General features: G+C 45.4%; 1 protein-coding gene across 6 annotated transcripts in view; it reads right to left on the bottom strand.

Annotated features, from left to right (window-relative positions):
• The window catches only part of LOC126544902 (spondin-1-like), a 189656-nt gene that overhangs the window by 5088 nt on the left and 166099 nt on the right, over positions 1 to 18469 (bottom strand). For 3 of the 6 annotated variants that reach the window (XM_055077909.2, XM_055077910.2, XM_072285020.1), the window contains 8 exons: positions 16020 to 16206; positions 14431 to 14632; positions 12702 to 12875; positions 4889 to 4981; positions 3475 to 3720; positions 1709 to 1732; positions 1613 to 1633; positions 100 to 339 (listed from right to left, as the gene is read on the bottom strand). In XM_055077909.2, coding sequence (XP_054933884.1) covers positions 155 to 339; positions 1613 to 1633; positions 1709 to 1732; positions 3475 to 3720; positions 4889 to 4981; positions 12702 to 12875; positions 14431 to 14632; positions 16020 to 16206 — 1132 coding nt within the window. In that variant the 3' untranslated portion in view covers positions 100 to 154. The remainder of the gene's footprint in view (positions 1 to 99; positions 340 to 1612; positions 1634 to 1708; positions 1733 to 3474; positions 3721 to 4888; positions 4982 to 12701; positions 12876 to 14430; positions 14633 to 16019; positions 16207 to 18469) is intronic. The other 3 variants (XM_055077912.2, XM_055077911.2, XM_050192444.3) reach the window with 3 other exon arrangements.

Genomic DNA, 18469 nt, shown 5'->3' with positions numbered 1-18469 from the left:
GGACAGCACGAACGCCAAATATCAACTGAAGACTATCTCTTGTGTCCGTGTCGTCACGCCTTACCCCTTGTTTGCATTATGGGACATGATTGCACTGACCATGTTAGTGCACCGTCCCGCTGCGGAGGGGATGGCCCAGCGGCCTTCCCGGTGGCTAGCGTCGGCGGTAGTCGCACGGTGGCAGTGTGCAGTAGCGCCGTTCGAAAGTAGCGTCACAGCTGGATCCGCCGTTCTTCGGGTGCCGCTTGATGGTGCGATGTCGCTCCTGCACTGCACCTGGCCCACAAGTCTTGGAGCAGGGACGCCACTCGCTCCACGGCGTCAGCATGCAGTCCACCGCTGGAAGTTGAGAACAGAAAGTGGGGCCAAGAGTCAGTTCACGAACGAGTCAGTTCCTCAACGCAGCGAAAAAAAAAATTCTTGCAGTTTCGCCCGAAAGGCGAAGCATCGGTTACGATGGCAAATTAGTGGAGAGCTATTCGAAGTAGGTATGGTAGTTTTATCTGCCGTATCGGTGTTAACATAGGAATGTTGACTGAATCAACAAGCATGGTGCCACGTGCGCACAAACCAACATGAACACATCTCACTCGATAACCGCGGCACTTCGCTGTCGAAACGCGGAAGTGAGGTAACGCGGCAGCAGCAGCGAGCGAATCGACCTTCGTGCTGCCGCTCGCATCAACGCGAACTAAGCCGCGAAAACACAACGCAGCTTGAACTCTGTTCCTGTCGCAGACCGCTTTCAAGATACAGCGGTGCGGCCGAATGCGCGTGGGCGTTCGGGCCGCTCGGAGTAAAAGGCGCCCCCCCCCCCCCCCGCCCCCCACCACTCCATACCCTTCCGCCGAAGCCTCGCGCACGACGGAAGGCGTCGCGCTTCCTCCCCACTTTCCTCCGTTGCGTGCGCGAGACTAAGCCGCGATAGCCAGCTCACCCTCGCACGCTTTCACTCGCACATACAGCATACGGCGCACGACGACGATTTTATTGCCCTTGGACTTTATACAAAACCTGACGGCGACGGCGACGCCGACGGCAGAAATGAGCCTGGAGTGTGCATATAATTGCTATCGCAATAAAAAGGCATTGCGAAGGTAATTGTTTCTCACGGTTGCGTAAAATCCAAATATATTTAGGCGATTGAAAATAATGATCAATGATTATATATGTACCACACACAGTTGCGAAATCGACTAAATGTCGTACCAGAGAGAATATAGTATCTTTTCCTTTCCTGTTAAAGAGAGTACCGAGACGTAATGGGTGTGTGTATTCTCCCTCTTGAAATCCGCCAATCGATTTCGCGTTGGAGAATTCTGCTCATACAACATTCTTTTTGTTTCAATGCGTGAACAAATGTAATTACCAGCTGAATAACGCGCATCCCGCTCTCTTTCTTATATGAACACCTTTTGCACTCGTCACCTTCAATGCATTCTGGCGGCGACGAATAAAAGCTGGACATCCAAATACGGACCAACAGTAATCGCAACCCCTGTGTGACACCGATATAAACGCTTACGCGAGCGCAACTTATCAGCAGTGAAACGCGACAAAAGTAGTTTGTGCAACAGGTGTCTGTGGAAGGGCAGATTCTAAAGGGGCTCACCTTTGTTGCGGTCTTTTTTCCCTGAAGGCATGTCGGATAAATCGGCATTATAACAGAGAATAAGCTCTGGACACCACATCGACCACACAGGCATACCTTTTCTCGGTTCCTTTGTTTCCGCTGAGGCAGCGATGGAATTGGAATAAAAAGAGCATTCACTCAGTTACGTTTTCGCGAATGCAGAAAGAAAAGTCAGTCTTACTGTGATTTGCGGATCTTTAAGCTAGAAAACGGGCATAAAAATTAGAGAGGGGTGGCAACGCCACATTCAATTTCTTGCACTAAAATGACGACATGCAGTATTCAACTGTGCCTCGGTTGCACTGGAAAATAACCAGACAATCGACGTAGGTAATTTCGAAGAAATTTCGCGCACGTAAATTTCCCAAACAGAGCGAACAGATTTGGAAGTTTGTGAAGACCGTACCAACGCTGCGTTTCCGGCAATGCGTTCAAAAACTGAAACAGTTTGGCCTTTATTTCTTGCGCTAGCAAGCAAGTTCTTCAGGTCTAATAAATGAAAAAGGAGGTATTTAAGCTGTTCTTCGAAGTAAAGTAATTAAGAAGGGCGTAGGATTTGGCTTGTTGGTAAAGCATGCTTTAAAGTTTGAATAAGAGCTCAAGGAAAGCAGAAGGGACAGAAGAGAGGACAGAACGCCCTGTTCTCTCTTCTGTACACTCCGCTGTCCTTGAGCTGTTATTCAAACTTTAAAGAGCGTTCTTGAAATTGTTCTTGAAAGAACTGCCCGCTACTAATCTTTGGCTAAGGGGCTGTACAGTGTTTACACACAATTTGTATTAACTTTCCTGAAGTAAACTTCACCACCAAGGCTTGATAAATAAACTTGAAACTGAAAAAAAAAATATTTGGTGCCACTCTTTATTGTCCCTTTAGGAATCCCGATAAGAACGAGTTTATAGGCGTGTTAACGGAAATGAAAGAAAGGCATGGATGTAAAATATTGCTGCACACGATAATTAACTGAAAACATCAATGCACGCAATTAAAAAAAATGTGTCGACCAAAGTCGACGCGAAAGAAGGGCCGGTATAACGTAAAACTATTCCAATCTGTTTTTATTTGAAATAGGCCATTAGCCTTCCATGATAGGTCAGAATGGTTCGAGTCCAGCCCATATTGGCGGGCGCTACGCCCAAATGGACAGAGTACAAGCAATATGTTATACCGGCCAAGGTTAACGTACATGGTATATATAGGTACTTAAATAGGGGCAATAAAGACGATGCAATTCTGCACAATGGCGCGATATTTCGGAATTATGCACATTATTTTCTCCGTTCTATTGTCAGATCTCACATTTCAAAACTTTTCCCCGGAACCTCTATTTCCGTTACTGATGTCGGGTTCATTTCATTCGGTTTCTTCTTTTTTAGGAGCATGTACGTCGAAATTGTCTTCTTCTGCGTCGACTTTGGTTGACACGCCTTTACTTTTTTTTGACCAATAGATGCGACGGATTGATCGCGGAGATAGCGCAGCCTACGATGTAATGTGGTAATTTTTGACTGTAGTGACGCTAACTACGGCCATGCGGTTAATTTCACCTGCTTTGCTATAATTATCGCTTGTTGTCTCGTTGAGACCTACATTTTGATATATTTTTCAGATTTGTACGGCACACTACAGTAACGACATCGACCGCTTTGTTAACAGGTTACAAGATAGCCAGATCCCAGATACGCCAAAATCACGTGAAGTCAGCAAAGAAGACCCTGCCTTCAAAAAGAAAGCTCCACGTCAGCGTTGAGTCTCCCTATTGAGGCTCAACTCATTTGTGTCGAGAAAAGCGTTTGTCCCGCGGTGAACAATCGGGTGAACAATTAACGAACGCAGTGCTTACGGCACGGCGGGTTCTCCTTGCACTTTCGTCTCTGGACCAGTCGCTTGGGACACGCCTTGCCCCCGTTCTGCGGGTTCAGCTTGATCATGCGCCGTCGCTCCCGACGGCCGTTGCCGCACGTCTTGGAGCAGGGCCCCCACTGAGACCACGGCGTCAGCACGCAGTCGATGACCGGCGACGTGGGCTCGTCGCTTGTCGTCGGCAGCACGTTGACCGGCGCCATGCCGTTGAGCTTGCCGATGGGCGCTGCGTTGGCCGCGGGGGCAAAGGGGCGACCAGTGAGCATGACAATGCGGGATGGTGGCGGTGGTGAGAGAGAGAGAGAGGCAGAAAGCGAGCGATAGCCGGAGAGATTAGATATGTAGAGATATTATGAAGGAAGGCTTGGGTAAAGCGAGATATAGGTAGATAGGTCAGATAGATATATAGATATATATATATGAACGAAGGCATCGGTAAGCTTTTGTCGAGGTTAGAGTAAAGGGTGCCGCGTGACGAAGATGTCGCGGCGCTGATGTGACATTCCATGCCGCATATCAACGCCACACACAAACACACACACACACACACATACATATATATATATATATATATATATATATATATATATATATATATATATATATATATTGGCATTTCACTGTTTCTTGCTTAGTATGCAGTCCTCGTAATAAGTTTTACATCCAATCTGCGGTAGGGTATGTTGATTTTTTAATTTTTTTTTCGTACCACAGTACATGTTAATCGGCGTTATTTTTTTATTTTGCTCGTATTTGTCCAGTGCGATCCACTGCTATTTAGTATTCATTTAACTCCTTGTGTCTGCCTTCCGTGCATGTGATCATGTGCTCAAGTGGCAAGCGCGCGCCCAAGCGTCAAGCGTGCACTCAAGCATGGTGTACAAAAAAAAATTGTCAGTCACTTAAGTATCCTTACGTGATTTGAATGCGAAAGCATTATGACTTCTCTAATTAGTTGGTTACGTCAACGATACGTGACGTTGTACATTGTCACGTGTAGTACAGAACTCCACCTGAATCCATCTTGCTCTAATTTGTACAAACCTTAATCCATCTTAATCCACCTTGCTCTAATTTGTACCAACCTTAATCCCCTTTAATCCATCTTGCTGTAATCTGTATTACCCTAAACCTACCTTAATCCACCTTCATTAACTTTACTTGACCTTAATTCACTGAACTCCACCTCAAGTCACCTTACTCTAACTTGTTCTCACTTTAATTCTGTATTACTACTGACGTCGTACAAGACGCTGATGACGTCCCCGACGATGTCAATTTAGTACCACTCGTTCCCTATACAACGCCGGCTTTTCTGCCTCGTGGGGCGTATAATGCTTTCGCATGAAAAGCAACAAGCAGCGGCCGCGAGTGACATAGGCGAGCAGACAGACCACAGACAAGGCCCTTTTCCACGTGCAGAGTGGTGTCTTTCATGGCGTAGCTTTGGCCCAGTGCCGAAGGCGACAGGAGTCCTTGCGTTATCTCTGCGACAGAGGCAGACGCGCACAAGAGGCAAGCGGCAGACAATGAAAACAGCACGCGACAGGGCAAAAAGGAGGTGGCGACAGAGCGAGAAGCAACAGGTGGCAAACAGCGTTGACAAGAGATAAGATAAAAATATGATAAGCAGCGCAGCAAACGGCGGAGCGCATTAACTGCAAGCCATATGTAAGAAACGGGCGAGCACATTGAAAATGCTTTGTGACCAAAAAAGAAAAAAAGAAAAAAAGAAACAGCATGTGAAACTGCGATCAAGATAACTCTACTTTGTAGCGACCCATTTCATTTTCTATTAATTTTTACCCTTCACTATAGGCTTGAACTATCATTGGAGTTTATTATTATCGTTCATTTCGTCCATTAGTCGTCCTTGGTCATTGGCTTGGGCGCCACGAGTGATTCGGAGCGGTATTTTGTAGCGATTCATTTTATTTATTATTAATGTCTCCCATTCTCCACTGACTTAATCGATCGCCACCGTTATCGCTAGCGTCGGTCGCTCAGCGCAACGGATGGCAATGAGAGTGGAAAATGAAATGGATCGTTACAAATGGAGGCCCCGGAGCGCCTACATGCATTCGGAGTTGAGAACTCGTCGAGCTGGCGAAACCGCTGGGTATTTTTCCTCGTTTTCTTTTAATGTATACTTTTAAACGCGAATGAAATTCACCTGTTGACCCAATGGAAACTGAACACTTCCTATAGCCTCTGCAAGAAACCACGCGTTTAGATATCTAGGCATTGGCAGCGAACATACTCTGGAAATGCAGATCGATCGTATTGAGCGGAGCACGCGCAATATGCAGGAGCATCCATTCGATACAGCGGAGATTATAGAAGTGCTAAGCTGTGATATAGCAAAGCGTCCGAAAGTACCCCGGCTATATAACGAAGCACTTGCATCAGATACGGTGAAGCGTTTGCAAAACTTTGAGGGCACGTGCGCTTCATGCGATCAACTTTCGTTCATAATGAAGCTAACTGGATGAACCTTGTACAGAATGTAGAGTTCAATCCCGCATTTTAAGTATGTTTCTCGTCTATCACTATGTTATCGGGACAGAGGTAAAAGTTCAGTCACTTGTGCAAGCTCGGGGCTTCACGTTAGGCCTAAGAACGTGTTGTAATAAAACCGAAACTGCTCCTTATAAATGATTCCAGTGCAAGCAAGATAAAAATTATTCTCTTCTTGCTTTATTACGTGAAAAAATATGGGTGATCTCGGTTTAGTTATTGAGAACATTGACGAATAGTTTCTTATATTGGACATGACCAAAATTCATGCATATGACATTAAAGCCTAAATGCTTGCATTCTGCTATTCCTTGGGCATATTCATGCTAAATTTGACCGAGACTGAGTCCTGTTAAATACAAGAATTTTCGTGAACATTTACAAAAACACTTTGAGGGTGAAAAATGATAGAAAAACGAAGTTGAAAGGTTTTACAGATTCTAATTACTATTGCAGCTGCGATCAGTTCGCATGAAATTTGCCCAGAATGTAGACTAGCCTTTCTAGAAGAGCAACACTTTCAAATTCTCCTTCTGAGAAGGTGACACCCTCAGAATCCCTGAGAGCTTCCTGTACAGAGCTTCTCACGGTAAGAATACCTTAAGTTGGGCGAGTTTCTCACAGGATGACTTCACCCTCACAAATAAGCCTCGCTTGTGATTTGGGCGAGTTCCTCAGAGTCTTTGTGCCCCTTGGTGAATCCCATGGACGGCTATAGAAGTAGCTGTACAACCACAACAGTGCGTAAAGCAAATCGTGTTTGTTTTTTCGGGTATACGGCACCAAATGTTGTTGTTGAGAGACTCGGACTCATTTTGGGCCTTGCTTCTGAACACAGCGAGACAACGCCTTTTCATCTGTCTGCCTTTCAGATGTAAGAAACATAGCCTTGGCCTGTGCACTAGTCGAAATTGGAGAATGAGCTTCTACCGGCTTGACCAGCCGGGGCTCGAACTTGCTTGTACTTACAGCAGGAAAGCTCACCGTCCAGGCTAAACGTGGTGCCGCGATCATCATCGGCAGATCATGAATGGAAAAATAAGGCTAGAGCTAACGTGATGCAATTACAATCATTTTCGCAGTCTTTTGGTCGGAGAAACGCTCTTATTTTGTTCGCAAATGAAAAAAAAAAAAAAAAAAACAGAACGTTGAAGCGTAACAGTGCAACCAAAATCTGAAGGAAAGAAATTATAGCCAAAAACACAAAATTTACCCTATATGAGATTTCGGGCATTAGACAAATTTGCAGTTTCAAGAGGTGTGATAAAGTTGCTGGGAACTTCTTAGATGAAGTAAAAGGCCTCTTGTTCGCTAAGTTCTAACTCCAAAAGTCATATATTTTATATTGTGCTCATTTCTGTTAAACTTAAATATTCATCATGTCTGTTAGAATGATTTGCCAATGTATGTGATTAAGGGCTTCCACTACAGCTTAGGCCTATTGGCCCAACAGTTCTCGTGATATACTGCGTTTCTTTTTTCTAAAAAAAATTCAATCGATCGAAAATCTTCCTTATACAACCATTTGATGCAGGCGTCCCTCGGACGTGCATCTATGTGAAAATTATTATTACTATAGTAGTTATGCGGGCACTCGGGATGCCGTCGCCGTCGTGATGTCTCAGTATTCACGGCGCACGCGCAGTCTGAGCATGTCGCTTTAGCAGCTAGGTTGCCAGAGAGGCGGGTCTGACGCCCGGTGCGTTTGGCTGCGGAAGAAAAACGACAAAGTCACGTGGACACTTCGCCGCCCCACTCTGCTCATTCGGTTCTGCAGTGCAGCAATGAAAAGCAGCGTTCCGCCTATACAATGGGCGTCGAACGCACACGAACGTTACAGCATTCGACTGGAAGCTTGCGCATATATACAGTGGTCTGAAGCTCTGCAGCGGAACGGGCATCAAAACTTCAAGCTACAAATACCGCCGGTTTTTTTTCACTGCACTATATATTTCATGTCGTGCATTATCGGAAGGGCGACACCTGCAACGTCGCTCACGTTGTCCCCTCGTCCCGCCAACGTTGTGAGACGCCTAATACATTAAAACCTCGCCAATGCGCATGTCCGCCTTATAAGTAGCTCAGATTTAACTATATTGTTACGAAGAGGAAGCCCGACGCACAAACGTATGTACAGCTAGTTACATAGGAAAGAAATTAGTAGCAAACGTGCTGGCACAAAGATCACAGCTCCAGTGGATAGTCTACCACTTCCTCTTCTTCTCCCTCTTGCGCACACGGTCCTGTCAAATTCACCGTAACAATCTAGTCGCGAAGAATTCCCTGCCCTCTTGCCATTAAACGAAATGTATTGGCTGACCGCTTAAGCCATAGCCGCTTAACGCATGCCAAAACAGTTGGCGCGCAGTACGTTTTTCTCTTTTTCGGCGCGCACAAGCGCGGAATTGGCGAAATGTACGCGGAGACCGCAGATAGGGCGAAATTTCGGAGAGCGGACCTTTGGCGGAGTGCAGTCACCACCAACAGTGACGTCAAAACGTGGTAGCCACGTCGTGCTTCCTGATCCCATAGCTTCTAGCGCTTCTACGTCGTCGTCAGGGATGACGACGTGGATGATCGCCCTTCCGTATCCGACGCGGCCGGTGTGTGTTGACCGCCATGAGGGCGTTCGAAGAGATGTGGGGACTTGATGGAGAAACTCGCGGTCTTGCTGAGTTTGAGGATGGGATGCGTCGTCGCTTGCAAGGCCGCCACTGGGGCAAGCGAAAACCACAGATTCTTTTTTTTTTTCTGCCTGCTCGCAAACCTAACACCTCTGCATGTGTGTTTTTACTGAAAATTAACAGGTCCCTTTCTTTTTTCTTTCGGCCTGTAAGTCTATAGCCGCTCATCTGCCATTGTCCGTTATATATACTACGTCGCTCAGCGCGTACAATGGATCCACGTACCCCGCCAACAACCTAATAAGGAGGTTTTAGTGTAGCGGGGGTGCTGTTTCTGTCACGTAGCCATGGTACCCTCGCCTCCTGACGGCGTCGCGCCATCTTGTCGCCCTAAAAACCTATTAGACCACCGCCCCTTGAGATTCAGCCATTGTTAAGCCCTCGCTTTAGATTTTAATGGTTTGGCGGTGAAACGCACGCATTTGCTTTGTTGGTGCAGTGGGAACTGATGTAGATCACTGGAAGTACTGGCACCTACCCACTCCGGTCATTGGTCAAGAACCGGGTAGCAAAATGTAAAGTACAAAATAACAGGACAAAATTTTATAATAGGTAACTTGGAACCGAAAGCTAAAGCCCCCTGCGTGTTAGTTTTCTGCTCTATCACCTTTGTAGTAGCCATGGCGGAGCCGACAGTACTAATAAATTGAAACGTGCGGAATGTGAATTCTCTATCGCAGTGTATGAGAGAGGGCGCTTCTGTGTACGGCACTAAGCAGTGTTTTATATAAACGGTGCGCATTTGAGTTCGTTCAACTCACACAGGCGTGGGCTTTGTGCGTGGAATTCCGAAAGCTGTTTTAAACACGACGTTCGACAAAATGTTTTTGTGTGAACCGTTTCACCTGGTGCTTCTGGAAGCGATGGCGCATGACAAATGTAACACTGGCGCTTTGTGCGGCAACACAACTAAGCACGGTGCAGTTCATTATTTGACATTTTAACGCCGACGTTGAAATGATCATGTTGAAGTTTAGCACGTGGGCGAGAAGGACGCTGAAGTACATTGAATACTAATGCTCAGAAAACTACGTCTATGCGAAAACAAAAGTTTCATTTCGCAGTGTTAGTTTTTTTACGCAGTTAGATTTAAGTGGCCACATTGTGCGATATTAGTTGTTGCACAAGAGCATTCTTTAAAGCCCACACAGAGGGTGCCACAGCCTGCTTCGCTAACATGCGTGTTCTGTTTATTACTTTGCAATTAAGTGCGAACTGTGTCATATTATATACATGTAGGCTTGCGTGGTCTGACATTTTTTATGCATTTTTTGTTATATGTTTGCACTTTGTCGTCATGGGAGAGAAACTGTTTGTTTACTAGAGGATTTCACTGTTCTGTCTCTTTAACTTAACACTTCCGTCGAAGAATGTAGCGTATTTTTGCCTTAGACACACCACTATGCCTGTTGGTTATGGGTCCTAACAGGTGCTTGCATATTTGTAAGGCAAATTGTATTAGTAAAGCAAATAAACTTGAAACTTGAATCTCGGTGCCTTGACGACTGCGTCACAGTCGAAAATACTTAAGTAAACAATGAAGAGGAAAGAGTATCTACTTTACGCCGCATAAGTAATGATGGAACAATACGTCGACTAGAGAATATGAAAAGAAGCTACAGAAGAGGAGAAAAAAGTGGAATTATTTTGGTTAATGCTACGTGACCAGATCTCAAGAGCTGCGAGCGAGATTTTTCGGCTAAATCACCGCTAGTGTTTTCTTGTTGCGCCTGCTCTCCAAAATATTCTTTGTGACGTCGCCCAATGTCCTCCCGCTTGGGGGCGTTCGTCTGTCACGCAGACGGCGTGCCTTCTGCCGGTGCTCTGAATGGAGGCGACTGTCGCATGAAAAAAGAGCAGACGACTGTCGCATGAATTAAGAGCAGACGAAAAAAAAGAGAGAAGAAACAGACAAAAAATTAAGTGAGGTATAGGAGCAACGGCAAAAAAACAAAACAAAGAAAGGGATATCTGGGTCACGTGACCATAGACTTACGAGCATGAGCTTTGTCCGAAGAGATTGTAGTCATGCACAAAGACAGCTGCGTGAACACTTAGAACGCTATGCTTCTTACATTTTTCCCTTCTTTTTAACACACCGAGCAGAAAGACCTCCCTTTCTTCTGCAGCAACAAAGCGCAAAATGGATCTTTAAAACGCCGCTGGGTGCATCGCACGAGTCTTTTTCTTGAAATACATTTCGTTTCTTACCCCAAATCTTTGCTTCAAGTGTTCTTTAATGTTAACACCTTACGGGCATCGCCACTGTATGGAGGCTTATAAAATTACACACACTGCACACGGCCTTGAGACATATCGCGTTAGACTGGCGCTTTTAGGGCTCTGAACAACAGGAGACTAAATGGAGCAGCTTGCGCAGACTCGGTGCGGCGTTCGCTGAGAAAAGGTTTTCAGCGAGTTAACAATGTAGCTCTTTCTATGTGTTAGCTGATATCTGACAGCTGGACTAGTGTCGCAATCTTAGCCATCAAAACCAAACATAGAGAACATGTGGAATGTAGGTGTGTAGCGTAAATGAAGCTGCGAAGGGATTTATGAACTTTCCCAATGGTACAAGCTCCATTATATATAGGGTGTCCCAGCTAACGTTAGCCAAGGTGTTCAACGAAAAAAAAAATGGTTAAAGAAACATGGTGCGGGATACGATTTCAAGACCTTAGGTGTTCAATTGTCGTAACGCTGACGACCGAACATCGTAGCTCTCATAATTGTATCTTGCACCGTGTGTTCTAAATCTTCTTTTGTTCGTTGAGCAGCTCGGCTGTAAGGTTAGCTGGGACACACGGTAAAGTATTATTGATTCCCCTATACGCCCGCTCGGCTAAGTCAGGGTGTACTTAAACTAAGCTTTGTTGACATATGGAAATGTCAGTTCAGGTTGCGCGTTCACTGTCGTTAGTAAGAGTTTATTTTGGCACACAGATAAAGCAAACTGAAATAGCTAACCCTGATACGTTGCTTAATTTTTTTTTGCACACTTGTAGCCACATGTAGCAGTATATGCGTCTTTGTTCGTATTGAAACACTGAAAACTATAGTCTCTCGAGTCAATGGCAGACGACGAAGTGCTGTCATTTGTAACTATAATATTGCCTTCTTACAAGCTATAAGCGAGTGCTTCTGGTCTTTGCATAATTAATAGATCTTTTGCGATGTGACTAGTAATACCAACCGTAGACAGCAGGGACAAGCAGAAAAAAAAGAAGGATATAAATTTACAGATTACCATAGACTTCGCCACGTTTGTTTTCGTCCAAGATATGGCTTACCTGCAGATAAGATGGCGGCTCAAGGGGCCGCACAAACGTTTGGAAATTCAAATCACTCGCGATAGAACAGTGTCCGACGTAGCGGCGCTGTTGGTATAGGAGGCCATTTAACTGTACAACGTTAGACTGCGTGCCCTGAGTCAGAAGTGACCACAAACGGGGCGCTTCCATCGATTTGAACGTGTTGTTTGAAGATGCGATTTGAACACACCTTGTCAACATCCCGTGTACAGTTTCCCTGATGAGGAACGAGCACCGCAACATTTGTTGACTCAAGATGTTAAAATACTTTAAATACTACAGAGTTCTTTAAAATTATTTGTTTAGGTGGCGCCTGTCACAGGGAAGCGCACTTTTTCATGCAGTTAATCCTTGTTCACAATCAGTGAAATAGAATGCTACGAGAAAGACGTTATATATGGGAAAACACGTATGGTCCACGGACATGAATCGAGTTGTGCTAAAACGCAGTATTAAATTCGCGCTGTTAAAACGTGTAAAACTAGGCGACGGCTATGGACAGAGAACGTATGAAGCAGGCTTTGCTAATTATTAGCAAAATGTACATGCCGGTAAACACATTAAACTAATCAGCTGCTAAAGTGTAATCCAACAAGGAGGCAGAGAGAAAGAGAGAGAGAGAGAGAGAGAGCGAGAGGAGAGAAAAACAGCGAACGACAGAGTGGCGAAAAGGTGTTGTGCATGTGAGCGCTCACGTGATATTGTGACCTCGCACATTTTGTTGCACTCAGCATATCGCTCGAATCGGTTCCTGTTGCCGCGGCATCCTCCGTATACAAACTGCAGGCACATCCGCTTGGTGGAGTCGTAGTACCAGCGCGGAAAGTAGCCCCGGCACGGTCCGATGTCCTTGGGCAGCAGGCAGATTTCTGCGAGGGACATTGCCAGCTGTACGGCACGCGTAATCTAGTATACAAATGCTCACAGCCACTCCACAGAGAACATATACCACCTCACAGCTACTCTACAGCGTGTCGCCATTGTGAAACGTTTGCCACAGTAGCTGAGCGGGGCAAGAGGCTTCAATCTGGATACCGAAAAAGGATTGGCTTCAGTTGGGTCGGGTTTATTTATTTATTTATTTATTTATTTATTTATTTATTTATTTCGTGCACCCTCAGGGCCAGAGGCATTAAAGAGGGGAGTGGTTACATCAAATACAGGGCGAAGGCCCTGAGGGCGAAGATGTGCTACACGTGTCTGATGTCTACGGCCTTGTGTCCGGTTCAGCGGTGCTAGTAACATGTTTCACAGCAAAATAACAACAACAAGAAAAAAAAACAAGTAAAGGCTCCAAAGACAGAAAAAAAAGTCTGTTCTGTTGTTTATTAGATGTGGCAGTATGGGAAGTTTGGCTTAAGAAGTGCCCGCTCTACCAGAATCGCAGTTAAAGGCAAACAAAAATCACTAAACGAAAGAACAATTCACATGTAAAAGTATAGAAATAAAACATTTCAGGATTGCTTAGAGTAAAGGAAACTCGAACTGCAAAGGTGGTAAGAGCTTGACAAAGTTGCCGGTAGTTTTACGTAAAAAAAGGTAATTCAGAGCCCGCGAAACGCGGTTCTGTTATGCCATGGTGCCCTTACGTTTTTGTTGCTACTGGAAACCAGTTCTTTGGTATCCACCAACTATAGAAATAACGCACCTTACTAAACATGCTTCAGAATGACAGCAACCAACTATAGCCCATCTAAGCACGGCCGAAGAAGAGCGCAACTTTTCAAGGATGATCAAAATAAAACGAGCATTCGCATACGTTTGAAAGACGCAAGGCATGTAATTTCTATTCCGCAGGCGTAAGCACGACAAAGAAGCGCTTGTCTTCAAGTCTGCTCTTAGAGTTATTATTTATCCAGCCGACAACATGCGCGATAATCCGGAGGCGGGTTAACCTTCTCGGGATATATACACCAGCACACTGCGCCACATACACCTAACCCACAATTAGTCCGACCCTTTCGCGTTGCTCTTTGTTTTGAACTAGGGACCCGTAGCGGCTTCGAAGCGTCAATTAGATATGATTTGATGCTTCGAACCTTGGGCTGGTGCTCTTGCAATGCTCATCATGCACCGCCTTCACCAGATGGGCTCATTAGAACTTTAGAACTAATCTTTACAAATGGTAAGAAAGAACATCACCGTCGGTTAGCACTTCTTTCTTCGTATTTGTCACACGGGGCACATTCGATCACGATCGAGCCCGAGATGGATGGAATTCATATCGCGATTGACTCCCTTCCTCAGCCTGCGCAGAGGAGCCAATCAGGCTCCATCGCGATCGAAAGTGCGCCGTATGACGCCGGTATAAAGTTGGCGCTGCTCTTACCGCTATGAATCTATGCCAACTCGTGTGCCGCCTGTGCTCTCTTAAGCCCGTCTGTGAGGGCAGTGATTCTAGTCCAACACAATTCCCTTACGCACCGTGCGCCTCCTGGCTGTCGATCTTGCAGTCAGCGTTCTCGGCCATGCAGGGGGCTTTCTGAATCTGCTCCACGTTGCACATGGCCATGGCGGCCGCCATGGCGTTGAGGTAGGCCCGAGTGCGGACCTTGATTCCCTTGCCGCAGGTGGCCGTGCACGGAGACCACTCCGCCCACTGGGTCACCGCGCAGTTTGGGTCCAGCTGCGAGTGTTTGTGCGCGGCCAGAAAAGGAACAAGTTGGGGAGTCGTACCTCAGCGGGGACGTGTTGGCATCACTGATTCCTGCGTATTCGGGCTCAGCTCCGAGAGTATCATCTGTCGTCAACGATTTATACGCTGCAGCGGTATACTATAGATGAATGGTCATTCATCACTGTTCATTGGTGACCGTGGCAATGCTCTGCTCACACGAATGAGAGGTTCAGAATCGTTAAAAAAACAACAACCCTGCATGACCTTACGAGCAACGAAGTGATGTAGTTCTTATATTTCCGTTGCTTGCAGTGAGATACATATATATTTAATTATAACGTGGGACATATAGCCACGTTTGTACGCAATTGTTACGTATTTTGGGAGGAGGGATGTGCCACCGCCGGAAGATATTGAGGCTGTTCATTCCGTGTTCGTAGACTGTGATTCATGTGCACTCTCTGTCTTCAAACGATCTATACACATCAAAATTCATCTATGGATAAAATGTGACTTAGTAATCTCTTCTTTGAATAGAGTGATCGTGACAATTGTCTGCTCGCACGATGTGGGAATAGCATTGGTTTGAAGGACTCTGGGTCATCTTGTGAACATCGAAATGTAACACTTATTTCTCCGATCGATTCAAATTCGTTGGAATCTGTGATAAAGTACTATATATGGGTTGTGTCAAGGCTCCTCTGCCCGTTCAATGTGCGTTTTTAAAATGTTAAATTAGGGTTGCATAGTATATTTCTGTTATTGCACACAGGTCAGTGCTTCTGTGCACTGAAGTTTGGCGCAACAAAAAGGACGTGGTTCATTAAACTTATTCAGGCAGTACATGTGTTTTCACAAGTCATAAGCAGCAGAACAGATGCGGCACAGTTTCACTCTGTCCGACTCATTCTGAAAGAGAACGCTTGGCTAGCGTCTCAGGCTATAGTAAGATAATCTGAATCTGTCCCAAACCCAAAAGAAAAATTATACACCCCATGTCTAATGATCCTACATAAAAATTTTACCGTCTCAAATGTTCGCTACCCGGACGAAGGACAAAATGAAGTGGACATCCACTTCCTTTTGTCCTTCATCCGGGTTGTGCTGCCCACCCCTAGAAACATGTTCAGTCACCAACTCCCCCAACTTGCTGTGCTAATACGAGCAAGTTACATATGACCTCCATTTGAACGTTATGGGTATCCTATCAAAAGAAAAATACGTATACGGATTTTTAATCAAATAGAAAAAAAAACATGTACACGGCCGGGTTCTTATGTGGGGCCCAGCATGTTCACTTGTAGTGGCTATATACGGGGCCCATGTTTTCTTTTCTTTTTTTCCCCATAGGGTGTGAACGTGCTGTGACAGCAGCGAGTGGAAAAGACACACGCACCACTTCGGGGGCGTCCTTGCAGGTTGGCATGTCGGCGACGCACATCTCCTTCTCCATGAGATCGAGCGTGCAGCGCTTCCTGGCCATGTGCTGCTTGTACTTTCGCTGCCGGATGCGCACGCCTTTGCCGCAGGTGACGCTGCACTCGCTCCACTCACTCCACGGAGTCGTCTCGCAGCTCACGCCCCTGGTAAGTCACGTGAGAATGTGCGCTCGGCGCATGAAAGGGGGTGCTCCCCATCTATGCACACACATTTATTTATTTATTTATTTTGAAAAGGCCCCGAAAGGCATTACATAGGGGGGGGGGGGGGGATACAATTCACACATGATATGTCAACGCAATAAAAACGACTGAATACAACAATCAAGCACAGATTTCGGTAAAAGGTACAGTTTGTAAAGAAAAAGAAGAAAAAGAACGGAAGGAAATTAGGGTGAAAGTACAGGGTACAATTCACATTTGCTATAAATGGCACGCTGACCACTCTCCACATCCACTCTGACCACAATTGCCTTTTTAAAGCTTCAGTGTCACATTCATCATCATCATCATCATCATCATCATCATCATCATCATCATCATCACCATGCTATTCGTATGTCTACTGGCAGGACGAAGACCTCGCCCTGCGATCTCCACTTATCCCTGTCTTCCGCTAGCTGATTCCAACTTGGGCCTGCAAGTGTTCTAATTTCATCACCCCACCTAGATAATCTCCTACTGTCCACGAATGCGTTTTCCGTCCCTTGGTTCCCATTCTGTAACTCTAATGGTCCGCCGGTTATCTACCCTACGCGGTAGATGGCCGGCCCAGCTCCACTTTTTTTCTTCTTAATGTCAAATAGAATATCGGCCATTCCCGTTTGTTCCATGATCCACGCCGCTCTCTTCCTGTCTCTTAACGTTACCCCTAATATTTTTCGTTCCATCGCTCTTTGCGCGATAGTAAACTTGTTCTCGAGCTACTTCGTCAGTCTCTAAGTTTGTGCCTCATATGTTAGCACGAGCAGAGTGCAATGAATGTGAGCTTTTCAACCACAGTAGTGCGCTCCCAGTGAGAGTTTGGTAAGGCCTGCCGTATGAATTCCAATCCGCTTTTATCCTTATGTAAGTTTTTGCCTTATGATCAGGGTCCCCTGTGAGTAATTGTGGCAGATTACTGGGCAGTAACTTTAAGTAGAAGTTACCTGTACGTTAAAATAATTTCTACATTAAGTAACTCTTTGGTCCTAAATGAAAATCATTTTTAATTAGAGTGAATGCAATATAGAAACTGCTTCTATGTAAAAAGCGGCAGTTTCGAATAGTGCATTTTCTTCTTCTTCTTTTGCCCTGTCAAATAGTTGCATCGCAGTTGGAGCGAGTCCCTCACGTAACTCTAAAATTTAGGCGCACAGAAACGTGGAAATAGCTTGTAAATAACAAATTTTGTAATAAGACATTCGGTAAATAATACCATGCTGGGAGACATAGAGGGCCGTGCAAATGACACGAAGCCTGCACATGCCATTTGTGACGTCACATGCAACTTGTCAAAGCCCGCATAACGGTAAACTACGGAACAACGCAAGCTTCATTAAGCACATGTGGCGTATCGGATCTTCCAGCTAGCTATTTGTCACACTGACAGTCATGTGGGACGATGAGCGAAACGAGAACATGGTAAAAACGGCAGCCAACGTTTCGACAAGTGGACTGTCAACTGGGCCTTGAAAAAGACAAATCCACTGTTGGCTCCCGCTTTTACCTTGTTCTCGTTTCGCTCATTGTCTTGAATTTCCATCTCCCGCCTTCCCCGTGTTTTCCCTGACAGTCAGGTAACACACTTATGCACCCCTGATTGTTTTGGCCAATCCTCCTGCTTGCTGCTGTGCCAAGCGTTTCTTTCCACTGACATACTTCGAGTTTTTGACTGCAACGATCTGCTTGTGCTGGCGGAAAAATATTCCGGCGAACACTACCATTGGACACCGTCTTACTTCTTGTTTCGTGAAAGCTTAGAATCGCGGAATAACCAAGTCAATGTTGTTCTATCCACACATACTGAGGCAATGCAAAGGCTCGAAAAAAAGAGAAAAATTGAGCCTATACTCTTGAGGAACTTCGAGCTGCCATTTATGTGGCAGACAGTGAATTCAGGGAATCAGGGCCTGTATTCACGAAATGTTCTTACGCTAGTAAAGCTCGTAAGAACAAAAATGATCGAACACGGACAGCCAATATATCCTTAGCGACGGCTGCCGACCAATCAGAAAAAGTTCTCACAAACAAAAGTCTTTGTGAATACGGCCCCAGACTACTACATTTTCACACACGTCTACAATAATAAAACATATGCGTCCAAAATAAAATGATACTGTGTTTCTTTGTATACATTTGCAGTAATAAGCCCAACTCTTATGTACAATAAATATCGTGTGACATATGTACCGTAGTTATTTCGCGC

This window comes from Dermacentor andersoni, chromosome 10 (genome assembly GCF_023375885.2).
Source record: "Dermacentor andersoni chromosome 10, qqDerAnde1_hic_scaffold, whole genome shotgun sequence".
Lineage (NCBI taxonomy): Eukaryota > Metazoa > Arthropoda > Arachnida > Ixodida > Ixodidae > Dermacentor > Dermacentor andersoni.
Note: the sequence above shows the minus strand (reverse complement) of the source record. Positions and strands in the feature narration are given on the sequence as shown.